This window comes from Anolis carolinensis, chromosome 3, assembly GCF_035594765.1.
Source record: "Anolis carolinensis isolate JA03-04 chromosome 3, rAnoCar3.1.pri, whole genome shotgun sequence".
In the NCBI taxonomy this organism is placed as follows: Eukaryota; Metazoa; Chordata; class Lepidosauria; order Squamata; family Dactyloidae; genus Anolis; species Anolis carolinensis.
Window position 1 is genome coordinate 225,092,706 of NC_085843.1, and position 22,039 is coordinate 225,114,744.

Sequence of the window (22,039 nt, forward strand, 5' to 3'; positions counted from 1 at the left end):
CGTGTCTCCCGCTACGACCCACCTCGAAGCTTAAGATCGTCAGATGAGGCCCTGCTCGCGGTCCCGTCAGCCTCACAGGTGCGGCTGGCGGGGACGAGAGACAGGGCCTTTTCAGTGGTGGCTCCCCGCCTATGGAACGCCCTCCCCATTGAAGTCAGGCAGGCTCCCTCCCTCCTGTCTTTCCGAAAGAGGACAAAAACGTGGTTATGGGACCAGGCATTTGAGCATGAGTAGCAGCAAAAATGAGATAAGAATATATGACCTACTGACAGACCCCACATGAACATGGAAAGCGCCTTAAATGTATATTTAAATGTATAATTATGTATATTTTAATGGCTATTCTTAATTTTATTGTAATTTTTAATCTTGATGGATTTTTAAATTTGATGAAAACTGTTTTTAATGTGTATGGTTATACTGTAAGCCGCCCTGAGTCCCCTGAAGGGCGGGGTAGAAGTGATGTAATAAATAAATAAATAAATAAGTCTTAAAACCCATATATAAATGTAAGATATTATTATGCTGCTATATTGCTGTTGGAGCCTCTAGTGACTCAGTGTGTAAAAGCGCTAAGCTGCTGAACTTGCGGACCAAAAGGTCCCAAGTTCAAATCCGGGGAGCGGAGCGAGTGCCTGCTGTTGCTCCAGCTTCTGCCAACCTAGCAGTTTGAAAACATGCAAATGTGAGTAGATCAATAGGTACCGCTCCGGCGGGAAGGTAACGGCGCTCCATGCAGTCATGCTGGCCACATGACCTTGGAGGTGTCTACGGACAACGCTGGCTCTTCGGCTTAGAAATGGAGATGAGCACCAACCCCCAGAGTCAGACATGACTGGACTTAACGTCAGGGGAAACCTTTACCTTTACCTATATTGCTGTTACACAACTTAATTTTACTGATATTAATTATGTATACACTTTGTTATCTGGCAAAAAAGCTAAGGCTGTAGGTTGAAATATTACCATCTAATAAAAGTTTCACATGTTTGTTTCGCTGCTGTTTAGTCAATTCCTTTAGTGTCTTAGAAAGGCACTGACGGCAGATACCTTTAGGAGATCAGTTTCTTACTGCTACAGATACTGATAGCTTTCACATCTGATGATCAGCCCATGACCCTAAAGATATGATGTTGGAAAGCATCCAAGGACATTGGTCTATGTCTCTTCAGAACTCCACTGAAGGAGTAGCTATTCAGTTATTTAATTAATCAAGAACATTTAAATATTAGTTTATGTATCCTCCATATTTATATTATTTTAGGAAAATGTTCACAACAAGTATCTTTGCTTTTATTTAAAAATGTCAAAACTATATCTTTGGACATAGTTTACAAATTGGTTAGTTTTTTCAAGGATATCCAATTTTTGATTGTCCGTGCCAAGTATTCAACACAATCTATATATGTAGACAGCAGCTAAAAAAAGACCTAGAGGATGTGTCCAAAGAAGCAAAGGTCATGATGGGATAATTTAGAATCTCCTGAAGATAACCTTTTAAAGCAGTGTAATATTTCACTGACAAATACATTCATTGTATTCGCTTCCAGGCCCAATTCAAGTTGTTTTTAACTTTGGGGACCTAAACATTCTAATCCCTAAATGCCCTATAGCTGGGGATTTCAAACCATATCCTGTAGATTATTGGTGGTCTATGTGTCCAGTTTAATGGTGTTCAGTAAGGACAAAGGATTCTTGTCCCTTAACTTCATCTACTTTTTTCAACAATCTCAAGATTTAAAACATTTTTATCGATGCCAAATCATTAACCAGACAATGGTTTAAAATCCAACATTTTTATAGTACAGCACAGGTGTTGTCAATTTTTTTCCTCTCTAAAATAGTTGAATTAAAGGATCCTTTGGCATGACTTAAGGTCCATGATTTTCATAATATGGTGCCCATTTTGAAAATTGTGACTAAGCTAATACGTGAAAAATTAGGTATGCATTTTGATTTGTAGGGGAAAAACCTATTCGATTTTGTTGGCAAGAAAGACCAGGAGCAATTTTCAATTGATTCTTGAGAAAGAGAAATTTGATAGCTTTACAATACAACACAACACAACAATAGTTTGAACTTATAAAAAGTCTGACCATGAAAAATAGTGCAATTTTCTAGATAACGAAGAATAATCTTCAGAAATTCAAAAAGTCTCCTGAGAGTTTTATTTCACAGGAAGAACTCCAAGTGGGAATCTGTTGATAGGTGGTGGATAAGGGATATAATCTTAATAAAATGTTTTAATGTGAGGAAGATAAAACAAAACAAGAATTGATTAGATTATCCACCCAAAATATAGTCAAGTATATTTATACCTCTTAAAAGGATTGCATAATAAAACCACAATCAAAGTATCTCAGAGAAACATTAAGATGTGTGGAACAGAAGCAGGAGCAGGTTGGACTCTGCTTTTACAGATGACTTTCCATGTCACATCGTAAATACTTGAAGAGGAATCATAGGAGACAGGAATGGTGTTAATTACTTTCTCTTCAAATTCTCCATTTAACAGTTGTTACCGTTTAATTTCCAGACATAAAAACAGGAGCAAGCTAGATCCAACAGAAGGCAGACCTCAATGAAAACATAGTGAGATCAACAAAGGAACAGCTGCCATGCACTTTTATAGGTTTTACAATATCAATCTTTTGCTCTAGAAGATGGCCATTACTATGATTTCCACCTGGAGAGCCTGTGTCTTGCATTACAACTCAACAAAAAAGTGTCAGGGAACAGCGTAACATATAAGCAAATCTTATATGCAGACTTTAACTATTGCTGGGACTCTTCTGAAAACCACAGTGCCTTACTAGTCTCTCGTCTTAAGGCCTATTGCCAGACAGATGTGAAGAGAAACACAATGACATCACAGAAGCCTTGACAGCAATGTGTAAAGTATTCCATTACTTTCTATTATTTTATCTTGGAGGAAAAGTAGAAGTCACAATGTCTGTAGGAAGAATGAATGAATTGACATATTGAACAGCAAATCTGCTATGTTCCAGTCCTATTGCCTGCAACTTCCCAAATCCATTTTCCAGTTAGAGAAGAGGAAAGAACAAAGAAAGGAAAGGAGACAAAAATCTTATGAGAAAATTTTAAAATATTCTGGTTTTATTATTTATTTTTATTTAATTTATTTAATTTATATACCGCTCTTCTCCCTCAGGAGGACCCAGAGCGGTCTTACATAATGGCAAGATTAATGTCACATATAATACAAAATATAGTAAAAACCAACTATCATAAAGCACGCTTAAAAACCAATATCATACCCAATTAAAAAAGTAACACACTGTGTGACGGTTACAACAGGGCCAGTAGCATTGGGCCAAAAGTGTATTGCACTCTCAAACAGAAATAAAGAGACTTAATTCTTTTTGAAAGCAGTGTCTACCTTAGTAATGAACTTCCTTGCCATGTCTCCAATAGTTCCCATAAAATTCAGATCACATTCCATAGCAGATTTACTGACATTGGAGCCACCTGATGCCAATGATAGGAGGAGGCTTAGTTATTTCCTGCCAGCTCTCCTTCATTGTGATCAAGAGTAGATTTTGGGGCCAAAATTGAGGGTCATTCTGCAGAGAGAGGAAAGCACCAATGTGACTTCAGAGGCCACCTGCTCCTGGTCACCAGCACAATTTTCTTGCTCAGGCATTCAAAAAGGTCATGGTGAAACGAGTAGAGGGGGTTGGTACCTCTTCTAAATTGCCCCAAGATAGACTAAGATTTTGCCTTTCACAACCCTATTCAATGGGGATTGTTCTTTTTTCTTTTCTTTTCTTTTTTGATAAGAATGAATATATAGTACTCACATGGACCCAGGGATAAGCTGACCCAGGTTTAATGGGTTGAGTTTTTGACTAAAATTTCTAGACTTATACTTAGGTATATAGAATATTTTTAATGTTGTTACTTTAGTCTTCATATTTCAAATTGTCATAAGATGTTATTTGACTGTAAATCGCTTTAGAGTGCCTGATATAGTAGTGTCCCAGAATATTTTCAAACAAATTCTACATTGGAGATAATTTCACTAGTGTGTACAACTCACCTTTTCTTTTCTTGAGTTCTCTACAGAATCTTCTGTTTCTTTCATCTTCTTATTTATAGGACTGTTCTCCATATGGATATCTTTATTTTCAACCTAAGACAGAGATTGTCTATGGGTGAAGACAGATGTAGTATAAAAAGTGAACTCACATTATATTCCTTAGTCATGGTGTGAGCCCCATTACTCCCACGCTCACATTCCAATTTGATAAATGCACATCACAGTAAATAAAATGTTCAGCTGTGTGAGTCACTCTTTCTTCATATTTAAGGAAAGCTGCATGCTTTTTTCTATAATTTTCAAGATGAGCATTACATATACTGTACATTTATCAATTAATTCATTATAAATAAGAAATTAACATAATTTGGAAATATTTAAAGATTTCCTTTAAAGAAATCTTACTCTGTGGACTGAAGGGGAAAGAAAATCTCTCCCCATAACATTACAGAACACTATTCAACCAGCACTACACAGAACCAGCTTTATGTAAAAGCCTGGACCATCAGTTTTAACTATTTTCAACTCAAGAAATTCAGAACTAGTAACAAATTAAACTTACTGTTCTGTTTTTATTACCTTATAAGCAAATAACACCTGCTTTCAATTTTATCAAGTAATTGTAAACTCCTTAATATCTTAGAAAGGCTGGCCAGAATTCAAAGAGCGACAAAATCTATTCTCTGAGCACAAGCCAGATACAGCCTAACTGGAGGGCAGTATTTTGAAAATGAGGTGAGTTTCTGTCTCAGATGGAAGGCTTACCTGATCAAGACAAAGAAAATAATAGATTATACATGTCCTTTCTATGAGCCAAAGCATCTCTTTGAATATAAATTAGAAGGACAAAAGTTATAATTCTGAAGATAGGAAATGCAAACAAGTAATGTCTGTTATTAAATGTCACTATACAAATGTTCATTCCTAAACTATACAAATTGGTAGGAATCACTGGCTTGAAATGACAAAAACTAGTGCATTATCTTCTTTATTCTGTGGGATAGACTCTGGTATTGGGTGGGAGTCTTTTTCTGTACTCTTTGATTCACTCTGCAAAATCACAGAAGGATATTCCTAAATACAAAATAAGCAAATTAAAATAGGTTTCATAACATATGCATTGCTAGCAGTAACTTAAAATTACTCATTACCTCATTCTCACTTCCTTGCTTCACACTTACTTCTTCAGCTACACAAGAAATTTCTTCCTCTGACATTTTATTAGCATCTTTGCTCCTTTCCTTATCACTTTGCTTTTGCTTGATATTGTCAAACATCTTGCTAGACTTTTGGTCTGCTGCTTCTTCCTTAGCTAAGTCTTCAGAGTGAGAATGTCTGTGCTCTCTTAATTTTGCCTCTTCTTTTTTTTTATACTTTGATCCTGTATCCAGTGCCTGTTTTTGATATTTATCTGTTTTTTGCCTAGATGGCTTTCTGTAGTAGTCTTCTTCTCTGCTCTTATGTCCAGGTAAATTATGAGCTCCCTTTGCAGTAGGTGAACTTCCTCTAAAATATTTTTCTCTGTGCCCTCTGGTTCCTTCAAGACGCTCTTCTAAGTCAAGTTTGTCCAGATGGCGTAAATAATGTTGCTTTCTCTCATGAACCCATGAGTCAGTCCTGTCTCTTTTATCTTCTCCATTCTCTCTCCGGGGCAACATTTCTCTTTCCTCATCCCTTCGAGAAAAAGAAGATTGATCCCACGCTTCTCTTCCATTCCCCCAGTCTGTCCTGTTTGTGCTTGGTGGACTGTGGGGAGAACTACAGGAAGTAAAGCTTGGAGTGTGTGATCTTGGAGAAAGTGAATGGCTTATGGGGCTGCGTGACCTAGGCCTTTCTGGTCCATACCTACAGTAGCAAGGAAAAATTGGGTATAGTTTATAAACATTTTAACTAAACAATTTTTATTCCTCTATCAGTCTGTAAAGGAATGCAATAGCTTTCACGTTTTCCCATTTGTTTCCAGAAGTACCATGAGATACTGTAAATTGTATCAATATAGCATGTTTATTTATTTATTTATTTACAGTATTTCTATTCCGCCCTTCTCACCCCGAAGGGGACTCAGGGCGGATTACAATGAACACATATATGGCAAACAATCAATGCCAACAGACAAACAACATACATTAGACAGACTCAGAGGCATTTTTAACATTTTTCCAGCTTCACGATTCCGGCCACAGGGGGAGCTGTTGCTTCACCGTCCAGAAGTGGCTGTACTTCCTCATTCCTTTCCTCGTGTTTTGCTGGCAGTTTTATGGTGTTGTAAATTAGCCTCCCGCATAAAGCGTCCCTAAATTTCCCTAATTGACAGGTGCAACTGTCTTTCGGGGCTGCATAGCTCAACAGCAAGCCGGGGCTATTAATGGTCGGAGGCTTAACCCGACCCGGGCTTTGAACTCATGACCTCTCGGTCAGTAGTGATTTATAGCAGCTGGTTACTAGCCAGCTGCGCCACAGCCCGGTTTTTTATCTTCTTTGAAGACCCAAGGCAGTTTACAGCAGTAGTTACACACAAATATAAAAACTATCAAATAAATCCCCCACTGTCATAACGGACATAAAATTATCACAAAATAATAAACCAGTAAAAATTCCCGAGGGAACTAAAATAATAAAAATAGTTAAAATGATTAGAATGCAGCTCCAGGCTCCTGTCAACATTAATTAAAAGCTGTTTCACTCAGGAAGATTTTGAGGTTCTTCCAAAAGGACAAGGGTGGGGGCTGCCCTGATCGATACTTGCAAAGTGTTCGAGTTTAGGCACCACACCCGCAAAGGAGCCGTCTAGCCATTTTAAGTGCAGTCTGTCCTGAGCTAAGAGGAGAGGAGTATTTTACAGCTTGACCTTAGAGGTCTAGCCAGTATGTATGGTAGGATACGCTGTCTCAAGTGTCCTGGACAGAAGTCGTGTAGGACTTTATAGGTTAAAACCATCACCTTAAATTAGGCATGGAAACAAATCAGGAGCCAGTGGAACTGCCTCAGGAGGAGGATGGTGCGCTCCCTGTAGTCAGCTTTGGTAAGCAACTTGGCTGACGCACGCTAGACCAATTGCAGCTTCCAAACACTGTTTATGGGCAGTCTTACATAGAGTATGTTGCAGTAGTCCAATTGGGATGTAATCAGTGTGTGTACTACTGTGGCCAGGTCAGATTTCTCCAGAAATGGGCACAGCTGGCACACAAGTTTTAATTGTGCAAAGGCAGCCTTCATCACTGCCGCTACCTGGACTTCCGGATTTAAGGTGGAGTCCAGGACCACTCCCAGACTGCGAACCTGAGATTTCAAGGGGAATGTAACCCCACCCAATTGTAACTCTATCTCTGGATAGATCTTGTACGAGACCTGCAGTACTTCCATCTTATCTGGATTAAGCTTCGATTTGTTTGCCCCCATCTAGTCCATTACCGCCCTCAGGCAGCAGTTCAGGTGCAGAACTGCTTCCTTGGTTTCAGATGGAAAGGAGTACTAGAGTTGGGCATCATCTGCATAACGATGGTATCAAACTCCAAAACTCCAGATGATCTCTCCCAGCAGATTCAGGTAAATGTTAAACAACATTGGGGATAATGATGAGCCCTGTGGGACCCCATAGCCCACAAGCCATGGGATCGAGCAGGACTCCTGCAACTCCACCTTCTGGAGATGACCTGAGAGGAAGGACCGGAACCACTGGAGAACTGTGCCTCCAAGGCCCATCCCCACCAGGCGCTCCAAAAGAATATCATGGTTGATGGTATCAAACACTGCTGAGGGGTCATGGAGGACTAGCAGGGTCACACTCCCCCTGTCCAATTCCCTCCAAAGATCATCTACCAAGGCGACCAAAGCCGTTTCCGTCCCATAACTCGGCCTGAAGCCAGATTGAAATGGATCTAGAAAATCAGCGTCCTCCAAAAATCTTTGTACGAATATGTAGCTCAGTTGCTGTACTTCAAAATTATTCTTAATTACACCACGTAACAGAATTTGAACAATTTTCTGTTCCTGGTTTGAAAGTGTTATTTCCTGTTTAACTGTGCAGCACTTACTTTGAAAGTAGTTGTTATACTCCAGAAGCTTGTTTTTGTGGCTGCCACAAGCTATGTCGAATTGTTTGAGACTCTATGAGATATTTATTGAAAAACTATAGCAAAATGTGCTGTAGGATATCCCGCAAAAACAAAGTTTTTGTAGTTTAATAAACTTTGTGTTTTCATGATGGAACAAATTAGCAAATGACATTTATAACCCAGGAACAAAAATCGTGTTACATAGTATTGTGGTTTCTGCATCATGCATACACACATTTTCCCAGTTAAAGTTATATCATAATCAAAAAGAATTAACATAAATTGTGGGAGAAAATGTCAGTGAAGAGGGAGTCATAAATAAATAACCTATTTATGACTCCCTCTTCACTGACCAAGCAAAAGGGAAATATTTCATACTATAGAAGAGGAAGAGGTACTAGCTTGAGACTTGAAATCATGTGTCTTGATTGCTTTTTTTTAACCAAACTATGCCGCTTTCTACATTTTCCAGTATGATTAGCATTTCTCTTTTTTAAGATATGCCACAAAAACAAGGGGGAAATAGGAATGTTACACAGTACCTGTCAGCTTCCCGCAACATACCCCGTTCTCTTTGACAGTGGATGTCCTGGATTATTGCTGCCACATTCTTACCTGGTTTCTAAGCCAAATAAAGAGATATCTATTAATCAATGAAAACAAATATTTAAAAACTATTTAAAGTGAAACGCAGACATGGCACAGAATCATTCAAATGATTTTGTTGCTTTACCTATGCAGAATATTAACATTCATTATGTTGAATATCAACATACTAAAAAATAAGAAAATAATTATATCTAGGTGTATATCTATAATACCTTTGTATAAGAAAATAATTATGTTATGTCAATGTACAATCAAATTGCACAATTAAAAAATAACTGCAGAGGTTACAGAGTGAAGGATTAAATGTTTTGGATTAAATAGCATTGAACTGGATTACATGAATCTACATTGCCAAATAATCAAGTACCATGCAGTTAATATGCATTCTGAACCTGGATTATATGGCGGTGTAGATGGGGCCAATGAGAAATTATTGCTAACCATGGGGTGCGGTATCAATGGGAAACTACAGCAGGGTTTGGCTTCACATTCATAAAGGGCCACAGAGAGTCTTAACAATATGAAAGCAAATTAGCCTAATGAAACGCTGAAAAGCACTATGTATTAGCGTATGATAGGGAAATTCTGTACCTACAAACAATGAAGAAGAAGCTATAAGAGAGGTTGTGGGAAAAATGAAAACAGCAAAGAAGAAAGATAAAGCATAGTTTTTTTATTGCTTCTTTGTTATTCTGAATGCTTCACCAGTCTAAACAGAAAAAAGAGATCTTCCCAAAACATCCATATAAGTATCAGGAAACATGTGGTTGTTGCAAGAAATAATATAACAAAACCCTCTTGAAGCTTCATCTGAAACATACACACTGATTTACCAACAAAACCCAGATTTACAGAAGACTGTAACTGTTTTACCTTTAGCTGAAGTTCTCTGTATCGTTTAGACATCCTAATGAGTAATTTGTCATCATTTATTACTGCAGGTTTCTCTTTGTAGTACTGCACCATAGCCTGAGCTGCCTCAGTGTATGCCATTTCTAGAAAAGCCTATTATAATAAAGAAACAGTTTACAGTTTTCATACTTTATATTAAAATACATTCATGTTAAGTAGATTTCATTGATAATTTGAAGATACTCTGGCAGTTGCAGAAGATGATGATATACCAATAAATGCTACTGTAATGCAAACTAAGGAAACTTGAAAAATGCTTATTGTCATGCAAGAAAAGAAAACACCAAGACTGAAATAATTTCCACCTTGTTCATAGTTATGAAGGGTACAGAAGCCTTTCCTTCAAGTGCATTTTGTCACTTGATTTTTAGCTTAAAGTAAAAGAATACATTGAGCTCTGAACTATTACAATTATGTACACAACTATGAGAAGAAGTAGAGCCAAACCAATAATGATTTTAGTAAAAAGAGATGAAAAATTCACTAGAAGGTAAATGCTTATTTTTTTTAGTGAAAGGAACACATATTTGTATTATCCAGGAATAAATAAATATATATATATATATATATATATATATATATATATATATATATATATAGTTTTTTTTTCTTAGTGGTAGAATTTTCATCCAATTTTCAGTCATGGTTCATTTTAGATATTTTCAGATTAGTTAATGTAGCAAATTATTAGGAAATATGAAAACAATTTGCAAATCTGAGAACTAGTTGAATTAAAAGAAACACAAGCAAAAAAGGATATGGTAACACGTATCTCTGGAGAGAGCAGCTGGTCATCTGTGTTTTGGGGGTCATCACTGACCCCCTGATTGTTTTCTCATAAGGTTTGTTTGGGGAGGGGCTTTGATTTCTTTCAGCTGCTTCCACATGATCTAAGTGGACAGGGCTGTTCCAGGGTCAATGACTTGGTCGCGAGTGGACCTGGTTACCACTAACTTTGCATAACTCTGACCTGCGGCCTATCCCCAAGTGCACCTATGACAGGCGACCAGTTTCCTCCCCTCCTACCCTGGTGTTGGTGAATGCTAGGTCCATAAGGAATAAAACTGCTACTATCAGAGATTTTCTTACTGACCAGGGAGCTGACCTAGTGTGTATCACTGAAACCTGGATCCAAGAGGGGGACGAGATCCTACTCCAGGAAATAACATCTCCAGGTTATGTAATCACCCACCAGATGCGGAGTGGGAGGCGGGGGGGTGGGGTGGCTATGCTCTCCCGAGAAAGCTTTTCTCTTAGGGCAGTTCCTGTTGTGGACATCTCTGGCACTGAATGTGTTGGTCTGGTGTGGGATTCCCCTGAGAGCATGGCCTTTCTGCTGGTGTACCGTGCGCCTAGTGCACCAGCAGACAGCCTATCCCAGCTGCTCGAGACTGTGTCGGAGTGGTCCTTGAGGTTCCCCAGACTTGTTGTCCTGGGGGACTTCAATGTCCACGCTGATACGGACTCTTGCTCAGCAGCGGCTATGGACCTAGTGTCTACCATGGAGACACTAGGACTCTTGCTCTGCAGTACTGGGCCCACGCATCAAGCAGGACATACGCTAGACTTGATCTTCAGCGCAGGAATTCAAGTGACCCAAGCCTCTAATTTAGAGGTTCCATGGTCGGATCACTGTGCCCTGAGAGTCAGGCTGGAGCATGCCTACCCACCTGGCAAGGGCGCCGAGCCGATTTGGGCTCGCCCAAGAAGACTTATGGAACCTAGTAGGTTCCAGAATGCTCTGAAGGATCTGGAGCCTGTCAACGACTCAATCGATGTGCAGGTGGACATGTGGAACATCAGGCTGTCCAATGCACTCAACGAGATCGCCCCTAGACGCCCTCTCCAACCCCGCCGAAATCGGTCTCCTTGGTTCACCGAGGAACTTCGATCGATGAAGCGGGAAAAGAGACGGCTAGAGGGCGTGTGGCGAGAACTTCATGACAGAGCTTCGAGATCAGCTTACAGGGCATTTATGGAGTCCTATGAGCATGCTACCATCGAAGCAAAGAGAGTATACTATGCCTCTTTGATAGAGTCCGCCAGCTCACGCCCGGCAAAATTGTTCAAAATAATTAGATCTCTAACGACGGTTCCTACCAACCCAAAAAGTGATGATCAGACCCCTTCAGCCGAGGCTTTTCAAAGCTATTTTGCTGACAAGATCTCACTACTACGCCGGGACCTCCCCGCCACAACTGATACAATGAGAGAACTTGAGACTCCGTGGCCACTTGCTGGGCCCACCCTCGACCAGTTCATCCCACTGGACGCAGAGGGTCTCGATAGGCTCATAGCTGCAGCTAGACCGACCACTTGCTCCCTTGACCCGTGTCCCTCTTGGTTAGTAAAATCCTGCTTGGAGGGATTACGTGACCCGCTGCTGAAGATAATAAACAGCTCCCTTGAGCAAGGAGTCTTTCCAGAGGGATTAAAAGAGGGAGTGGTCTCTCCTCTGCTGAAAAAACCAGATTTAGATCGTTTGGTTCCCTCCAGCTACCGCCCAGTTTCGAATCTTTCATTTCTGGGCAAGGTGATTGAGAGGGCAGTAGCGGTGCAGCTGCAGCAGTTCCTAGACGACACAGCCGGACTGGATCCTTTCCAGTCTGGCTTCCGTGCGGGGCATGGGACAGAGACTGTATTGGTTTCCATCACAGATCATCTCCGATGCCAGCTTGACCGGGGCGGGTCGGTGTTGCTTGTGTTATTGGATCTCACAGCAGCATTTGACACAGTCGATCACAATCTTCTGACCCACCGCCTTGCCGTTGCTGGAGTTAGGGGGACAGCTTTAAATTGGCTGGCCTCCTTTCTTCACAACCGTGGACAGCGAGTGGAGAGGGGGGGCCTGGTCTCTGAGAGGTCCCCTCTACATTGTGGGGTTCCTCAGGGGGCCATTCTCTCCCCTCTGTTGTTTAACATCTATATGCAACCACTTGCTCAGCTGGTCCGAGATTTCGGGCTCGAGTGTTATCAATATGCTGACGACACTCAGCTTGTGTTAAAGATGGAAGGCCAACCGGAGTCTGTACCCGACAGTTTTCACCAGTGCCTCGAGGCCATTATTGGATGGTTGCGTTCCAGTAGTTTGAGGGTGAATCCAGCAAAGACGGAGTTCCTATGGCTGGGCCGACCGGGCAGTGGGGATATCCAGTTGCCAACCCTGGATGGTGAAGTGCTACGCCCGTCTTCACTAGTAAAGAGTCTGGGAGTCCTCTTGGACCCTTCACTGACGATGCAGGCCCAGGTCTCCGCCGTTACCAAAACTGCCTTTTTTCATCTTCGGCAGGCTAGACGGCTAGCCCCCTATCTATCTAGGGACAACCTGGCTACAGTGATCCAGGCTACAGTCATCTCGAGACTGGATTACTGTAATGCCCTTTACATTGGCCTTCCTGTGTCGGTGATCCGGAAGCTCAAATTGGTGCAAAATGCAGCTGCCCGGCTCCTTGCGGGAGTCCCCATAAGATGCCACATAACACCAATCTTACGGCAGCTGCACTGGTTACCAATTGAGCACCGGATCACTTTCAAAGTGATGGTGCTTACCTTCAAGGTCTTACATGGTCCAGGGCCGATGTACCTGAGGGACCGCCTCACCCCTTACAAACCCCAGAGATCCCTCCGTTCTGAGGACCAAGACCTGCTGGAAGTCCCCAGTTTTAAGACCTTGCGTCTAACTGCAACTAGACGCAGAGCCTTTTCAGTAGTGGCGCCATCTCTGTGGAACACCTTGCCACCTGAAGTTCGTGCCTTGCGGGACTTGTTGGCCTTCCGCAGGGCATGTAAGACACACCTGTTTCGGCAGGCTTTTGAGTTCTGTTGCTGATGTTTTAAAAGGTGCTTTTAGGATGTTTTAAAGATTTTTTTTAAATGATGTTTTTAAAATGTTTTTTAAATTGTTGATTTTAGCCGGTTCTTGTAAGCCGCTCCGAGCCCTAGGGGAGTGGCGGCATATAAGTTTGAAAAATAAATAAATAAATAAATAAATAACTGCTCAGTCTTTCAAGGTCAGTCTCTGAGGACCAACAATCATATCAGTAAGAGCTGGAACAGGTGCTCCCCTAACAGACAAAGCCAAGAGGCATTTTGCACGGAGGCAAAGACCTGGAGTTTTATTTCAGAGGCTACATAAAGACTACTGAATATCGATAAGGAAGGAGATGCAGATAAGGCAGTCACTAGCAACAACTGTAATATGTTGCAAGTCCAAAGGTACATCCAGACAGGTACTAAAACGAATGCCCTCCCGCTTTTTCAGGTGGGGTGTTCAGATGACATCCCACAGAAAAGCAATTGCATTTGCCACAAAGCTGGAAAACCCTGCTTTGTCACGAGATAATTTGATAGTAGTTTCGATCCACGCCTTCTTGGAATGTGCGGGTCAAACCCACTATTTCCAATGTCTGGACTGCTCCCTCAGAGGTTCTGGACTTCTGAGGGGGCAGTCCAGACAGCAGTCCCGCATTTTTTTTTTTTTTTGGTTTAATCAGCCCGGGAAACAGCAAGGGCACCAACCCGCTCCCCAACACCCTCCCCCAAACTCTCAAAAATAAAAAGGAAACTCACCGGAAGCCATTTCGCTTTTCCTCCTGTTTGAATGAACATACCAATGATGCCCAAAAACATTGGGGGGGGGGGGCAAATTGCTCCTGGCTCCCCCTATGTTTTTGGGAGTCATTGGTATGCTCCTTCAACAGGAGGAGAAGTGAAATGGCTCCCAGTGAGTTTCCTTTTTATTTTTGAGGGCTTTTGGGTGTCCACATGTTATCCCAGAACATGTGCAAAGCCCGTTTCCCCCCCTGCTTGTGTGGATTTAAACCTCCTTTGGAGCGGGTTTCTTACACTCAGTACGAAGTGGGTTTAATGTATGTGTGGAACCACCCAAAGTTGACTTCCCTGTTAGAAGAGAAGAACCAGCAACTTGTGCTCCATGTATCAACTCTTCAGCATATTAAGGTGCACGAAGTTTGAAGGAATAAATGTTATTTAGCATAATCATTAGTCTAAGAGTGCAACCTATACAAGAATATTCCCCAAAGAAAAAAAACTAATTTGGATATGAATTTCCATTATGACCTTTTCTTTGTTCACCTCAGAATGCAATGCTAACATATCAAAAGACTGAGCAGATTAAAAAAAAAACGTTAACATAGTTGAGCAAAGTTTTGAGTATAATCTATTTTGCATAATAATAAAATCAACAAAATTCATGTAAAATACATCAGAACGTTAAAATATAATACATTAAAATAGGCACTGTGTTTATTGTATCCTCAAAAAAATCATTTGCAAAGACTAAAATAACCATGCATTGTCACTTTTGCAATTATCACTGTACCATTAATACATTTCAAAACACTATCAAAAATCTATGCTTTTATTATAAGCAATAATAAAATGAAGAATACCTGATTGGTTGATTTCATAAGGATATAATTGGTAACTTTTCCAAAGGGAAGTCCTAGATTGATAACATCGTTCTCTGTACAGCTTCCTTCAGGAAGATTACAGATGTGTACTACACGGCCTGGTGTACTATTCTTTTCTGGCAGCTGAAATTTTTAAAAACAAATTTGGGTCCAGAATGGCCATAAGCTTTCTTAATCCGTTCTGAACATCAGTACAAATGTTAAAGATGATATCACCTTGCCTTCCTAGCTCATCACAACTTATTGGATTTTCTTCCGTAATCCTAATTATGCATTTTATATCTGAAGACATCCCAGTTTTCCATAGAGTGTTCAAAGTATGTTTAGATGAGACTGGGTAACTATAAACACCTTGTTTAACAGGACAGAATGCCATCTAAACCCCTCTATTTTCTGTGCTAAATATTTATCAACGACAGAAGCACTTGGCACAATGTATATGCTGACTGTAACATTTACCCTGCATATGCAATATGCACAACAGTTATATTGGCAAAAAGTAAACTGTATTTTGAGACTGTACATTTCTCAAAGGAAGTATTTATAAGTCAAACTAGACGATTCTCCCCCCCCCCTTTTTTTTAATGGTTCCTTAAGGAAATTTTTATATCCAGGCAAGTGTGAGGTTCTATTTGTAGGTGGATTTTTCTGGCTGGCGTTCAGCTTGTTCTAAATGGGGTTGCACTTGAAATTACAAATTAACAGCTTGCAGTTTCCTTTGGCTCTGTTAGAGTGAATAGAGGTGTGGCTGACTTTAGCGGCATAAAATACTTTTAGGACTTCACACTGGTGGCCCAAGAACAGATAACATAGCTTCAATGATTTACCCCCTGAGAACCTCCAGTTTACATTATTGCAATATACAGCACATGGGAATGCTTTTAAAGATGGAATGGAACTTACAAGTTACCACAGAATGCAGTCACAAACCGACCATGGAGACCAAACAGTCTGAACATATGACACCTATTCTGAATCATATGACACCCATTCTGATCCAGCTGATACTCCAGCAAATTCAAAATACAGTAATACCTTGACTTAAGAATGTAATTAGTTTCCATGACCGTGTTCTTAAGTCAAAACATTCTCATCTCAAAGCAAATTTTCCCATTGAAATGCTCTTAATTAGTTCCAGTCCCCTGAAAACCACCCAATTGTTTTTGTTATGTGTTTTTAAATAAGAAAATGTACTTTATAAATAATAGAGGTGTGCAATTCGGCCGAAAGGCACGCCGTTTTCAGCTAACCCCTCCATTTTCAGCTAACCCCTCATTCTGTTTACCGGGAAGTTACTCAAATTGGGAGGGGGGGTTGCCATTTTTATTCAGCAAAGACTTGGCCCATTGGTTACAATGGGAAACTTTAAAGACTGAATCCTCGGTTATTTTAAGGCCTATCTGCATGAAACCTACCTCAGTTTTAGACCCCATTTACAACTGCAGGCCTGCCAAGTTTCAAAACAAATCACCATTCTACTGACTTTTTAGAATTATTTTAATTTTTTACCATAATATTTTTTTAAATAAGTCACATCGCAAGAGAGGGTTCTGGGAATTGCAGTAACCGGTTGTGTCCATTCTCAGCCAATCAGAGCATGGACACAACCAGGCTTCTTATTGGCTGAGAAACAGAGAGAGAGAAAAACTTCAACTCCCATCATGCTCTGAGAGGAACTCAAGACTTTTCAATGCCTGTCCCAAGCAAGTCCTGCTGGGAAAGCAAGTTTCCAGCAGGGCCCTCTCTGGAGGAGGAGCCTAGGAAACTTTCCAAAAAGAAATGGATGGATGCTGCTGCTGACCAGGAAGGAGAAAAAGACGCTGTAATAATCCCATCTTCTCCAGGAGCCCTGCGGCAGACCCCTGCCTCAGGTATATTGCAGACTTTCTTTAGTAGCTAATCAAATCCGGCTTTCTTAATCCATTTTGTTCAGCGTTTCAGTTCCTTCCTCCCCATCCTGTTTTCGGAGATTATGCAAACGGACCACTGAATATTACAAATCATTTTCATTCAAACTATTCGGGCCCAAGCCTAATAAATAACAAATAATGTATAAAATGTTAGAGATAGGCAGTGCTTGGTTCTATCCAGCCACTGTGGCAAGGAAGCACATCTGAGGCAACTGTAATTCCTGCCTCTCTCCCTCTCTTGCTTTCTCTCTCTCCCTCTCTCTTCTTGAAACAAACATACAGTACTCCCTGTTTAGGTTGATGCTCTGCTGCACCAGTGTGCACTGCAATCCCTGTAGAATCTCCAGATTGAGCTCCTCCCAGAACGTTCAGGGGAAGTAATCACATGGAGCTGGAGCTGCCTTGCAGGAAGAGCTAGAGCTGCTCTGGCTAGGAATTTCTCTCTGCCTTGCTGTTAGAACTAGTTTAGGGAGCAAAGAGGCCTCCTTTTGCACTGTTCGTAGGTCAAAACAGCATTTGGATGTCAAAACATCACTCTAGGCTGAGTGAAGATTTTTAAGTTAAAACATACTTATGTTGGGACATTCTTATGTACAGGTTTTAACATATAAAGCATTATATGGCCCATAACCCCAATACTTGATGGAAGGCTTCTTCAAAGTAACATTTAAACCAACACTTAAAGGTGATTTTCAGAAACATATTATTTTGAACCCATAGAAAAGGTTGGGGGCGAGGTTCAGAAATGTTCTTTGTGCAATACTCCACTGGGTCTTTGAATAGTGCTTTAGACAGCTTTCTAGTAAAATAAGGCAGGTTTAGGAGTGTGTGTTAAAGCGTTGCTGAAGGGAAGACATAACTGACAAAACAGAGGCTCCAAAAATGACGCCTCTTGACTCTTTCCTACATTTCATTTAAGTAGAGAGAAATAACTTATGTAGAAGGTGGTTTGGTCACAATCCTAACATAAAAACAAGCCAAATGTAGTGAAGATTTTCATCAGAAATATTGTAAGCTATTTAAGGAAAATGAATTAAATTACATAGTATTATCATAGCAAACACTGATATTTACTAAGAAGTGAACGCTACCATGCTTCAATTGAACAGTAAATTGTATGATATACTCACATTTTCTCCAGGTGCCATGGAAGATAATATGGAGCATGTCTGACCAAATGCAGAGTTATATGCTGAGCCAGCATTTAAAGGGTAATCTAAAAGAAATGATACATATTCAGTTTAAAAGATAGATATGGGTAAACTGCAAATATATAAAAAACAACACTTTTCCTTCTTCTATTCAGACCACAAAGAAAGAAAATTTAGTGAGGACAATGTTTATCCAACAAATCATCCCTTTTCTAATAACAGACATGGATGTCACCAATTTTCTGTTTGTTGAACACAGCAAACATGAACACTGCCTGATCAGATAAAATATATATCTTATCCTGCACCATTTTCTGATTATGGCCAGCTAGGTGCCTATGAGAAGCCCACAAACAAGATACGACTATAGTAGGAGTCCTGTTTGAATGGAGTTGTATCTTGAGTTTAATACTTTTCAGACTTATGTACACTATGATTACTAACTTTATGCTCCATGCATTTGTATAATCCCTTTCTATAGCCACCCAAGCAGGCAGACAACACATTTAGATGCCAATATTTAGCTTCACTGAATGATGCCACCTTATAGTATTATTGAAAGAATGAGAAAATTTTACAATTTAAAAACTGTAATTTTGTAATTTTATATTTTTTTTCATATATCCCAATTATTAACTTACTTCATTTCCTAATAATTTTAATTGCCATTTGTTGCACGCTTCTCACCTCTACGGCATGCTGAACTGTTATGTTGAAATATGGTGAGTACAAATGAGGTTTCACAGCTTCTGCATAATGGTTGGCATTTTCATTGCACTTCTTTGTGTTTATTTTGTAAATCTAAAAATATATCCTATCCTACAATGTAAGGGTTCATAATTTAAATGTATTCATTTAAGATCTTCATGTTCTCATGAGCACTCTCCTGGTTAGTCTCTACTAGCTCAAGTCCAATCGATAAATATGTAATGTTTTAAATCGTTTGCCCCAACAATGCTGATCAAAATTTGGTTGAAACAGTTTGAAAAGGTAACCAGAACAGAATGGACAAGCAAGGAGCAGAGCACACATAACAGCAGTTGCTTGCCTGATCACAAATAGTTGTTTATTAATAACAATAACAGTAACTATTATTTCTATCCTGTTTTATCTGTCTAAAAAGAGAGCCAAAGCAGCTGTTTGTTGCTCAAACAGACACATATACTGCAAGAATTGGAATAACTAGGGACAACAGGAATCAACCCCATTAATTCTTCACATAATAGTAATAATAATAATAATAATAAAACTTTATTTATATCCCGCCACCATCTCCCCAACGGGGACTCGGGGCGGCTTACATGGGGCCATGCCCAAAACAATACAATGTAAACAGCATATAAAAGAACAGCACAACACAATACAATAAGCAATACAGTAAATAATATCCATTACAAAATAAAACAAGGAGACAATAAAAACAAGGGCAGACCACATGAACATTAAGTTAAAACTCGGGGTGAGAAAGACATAAAAATAAAAACCACAGCAAACAGGGTCATAAGGGAGTGGGGTATTCTGGAGGATAGATATTAGAGGGAGCAACGGAAAAGAAATATAAAATGGTTACTCTCCAAAAGCACAGCGAAAGAGCCATGTTTTCAAGTCTTTCTTGAAGGCTGCTAGTGTGGGGGCTTGCCTAATCTCAGCGGGCAGAGAATTCCACAATCGGGGGGCCACAGCAGAAAAGGCCCTCTCCCTTGTTCCCACAAGGCGGGTCTGGGATATCGGGAGTGGGGACAGGAAAGCTTCCCCTGATGAACGAAGGGATCGTGTAGGCTTGTGATAGGAGATACGGTCACGAAGGTAGGTGGGTCCCAAACCGTTTAGGGCTTTATATGTGATGGTATACACCTTGAATTGGGACCGGAAAATAAAAGGCAGCCAGTGGAGCTCCTTGAACAGGGGAGTAGATCTCTCCCTGTAACTCGCCCCCGTAATTAACATCACCATTAGGACGCAAATGGTTTCCATGGTTCTTTCCATGGAAACCATTGGGCGACTTCTAGTGGTCCAGAAGTCATTGTTCACCAGAAAAACCTATTATAGATCATGTCAAGCCTGACAAAGTTTGAAAAAAACAAACAAACATAAAATAAGCCTGGTCTGTATTGCTAAGAATTTACTCCATTATCACACAGCAGAAAGTACTAGGGTTGTCCTTTTTGTCATTTACACAATCCTGAAACTAGCAACAGGAAATTGTCTCCTTTCTTCTTCCTCACTGTGTGGTCTACTCTGCTGATGCCAGCACAGGGTACCTATGATGGCCAATCGCTCACACGGAGCTCTGGGTAGACTGGGAGTGATGATGATGACAGGGACAACATGTTGGCAGTCCAGCAGATCTTGTGCAGTCTCAGTCCAGCAGGATCATGTAGACTTAAGTCCGCCAACCCAGCAGATTCAGGAAGATGTATGCAGCCAGCTGTGGGGCCAGTCACCTCAGTCTACAAAAGCTTTTTCTACCACCTTCTTACTCTCAGTCTCAATGGTTGTGATGTCCCATGGACCCTTGGCCCGTGAACCTGACTCCATAGTGGACAACAGTGATGAGGATACAGGTTTAGTTCCCTATTGACAATTCTAGTTCGGTGCTCATTAAAAAAAGCCTTGAAACGGAGTCTTCTCTTCCCAGTTCCCCTCCCTTTGATAGAAGGATGTTTGTGCAATCTAACAGACAGGAGAAAGCTGGCAGGAGAAGAAGCGTGTGATTAGCAGTCAAGGAATCCGCTGATTAACCTGTTTCCCCTGAGAACTCTCAGGGAGGATCGCATCTGGTGAAGATGTTGTTTTGGACACCTGCTCTGTGAAGAGATTTGAAGTTCCTTAAAAGTTCTGTGCGCTGGCTAGCCAGCGCGGAGTTAACGTGTCAGTTTGGAGGATTAACTTCTCTTCCAGCCAATAGTTGACTGCGTTTAAGTCCACTACCTTCCAGTCTTGCCGTGCCTTGCCTGGCCGTGTTCCTTGTCTTGTCTTGCCGTGATTCCAGCCTTGCCTTGTCGTGCCGTGTATCCAGCCTTGTCTTCAACTCCTTGCCTTGGACTTGCTTTGAACTCTAGTAAAAGACTTGGACATTTCCCCCACTCAAACTGCTTGGATGTTTGAGTGCGTTTCGGTTTTTGGATTACAAAACTTTAAACTCTAATATTATATATTGGACAATATATTACTGGACTATATTTGACCTTTCCTGGAAGGTCTATTGATGAACTATATCTTCTGTTTGTTTTCGTTTTAAATTCTTAATTTCTTAATAAAGATATTAGATTGTTTATTGGCCTCGGTGTATTGGTTTCCAGTGCTCTCGCAGCCAGGGGCGTCACAACGGTGCTACGAAATCTCTTTGCATAATCTGCTGAGTGTTCTATTGTGATTGCACTGCCAGGAAACCTTCTCAGCATAAGACTTTCTGACCAAATGATCTAATTTATTATCTAAGGAGCCACCAGACAGATGATCTAGCTTATTACTGAAAGATTTCCTAGGAATGGGGGTTGAACACAATTATAAACATGTAAAACTACATCTTTGTTCTTTGCTCTCATAAATATTCATTATTTTATTTAAATATTTTTGTATTCAGAAAAGCACACACACACATATAGTTTACACAAGAATAGAACATACAAACACATTTTTGTAAGATTATATATTTCAAAAACCATTCTACATGTAACTTACTATAATTACAAATACTACAAGTACCTATTAAAATAGATTGTAAACACAAAAATAAAACATGAATAAACACACTTGCACAAAACATAAAACTAACAGATAGAAAAAATATTCTAAAGATATCATTCCAAAATGATTCTCATTTTAAAAAGATCTTCAATTTTAAGTCTATGTGTATTAATGTATAGCCATTAGGTCCTGTACTTGTAAATGTGCAGTGAAAGATGTC

General features: G+C 40.2%; 1 protein-coding gene across 2 annotated transcripts in view; it reads right to left on the minus strand.

Annotated features, from left to right (window-relative positions):
- The window catches only part of rbm20 (RNA binding motif protein 20), a 154,162-nt gene that overhangs the window by 16,150 nt on the left and 115,973 nt on the right, over positions 1 to 22,039 (minus strand). Inside the window, exons 5-10 of one of the 2 annotated variants that reach the window (XM_008106620.3) lie at positions 18,109 to 18,194; positions 15,048 to 15,191; positions 9,598 to 9,729; positions 8,658 to 8,737; positions 5,242 to 5,905; positions 4,061 to 4,153 (exon numbers count right to left, since the gene is read on the minus strand). In XM_008106620.3, the coding sequence (XP_008104827.1) occupies positions 4,061 to 4,153; positions 5,242 to 5,905; positions 8,658 to 8,737; positions 9,598 to 9,729; positions 15,048 to 15,191; positions 18,109 to 18,194 (1,199 nt within the window). Of the gene's footprint in view, positions 1 to 4,060; positions 4,154 to 5,211; positions 5,906 to 8,657; positions 8,738 to 9,597; positions 9,730 to 15,047; positions 15,192 to 18,108; positions 18,195 to 22,039 lie in introns of both variants that reach the window. The other variant, XM_008106619.3, reaches the window with a different exon arrangement.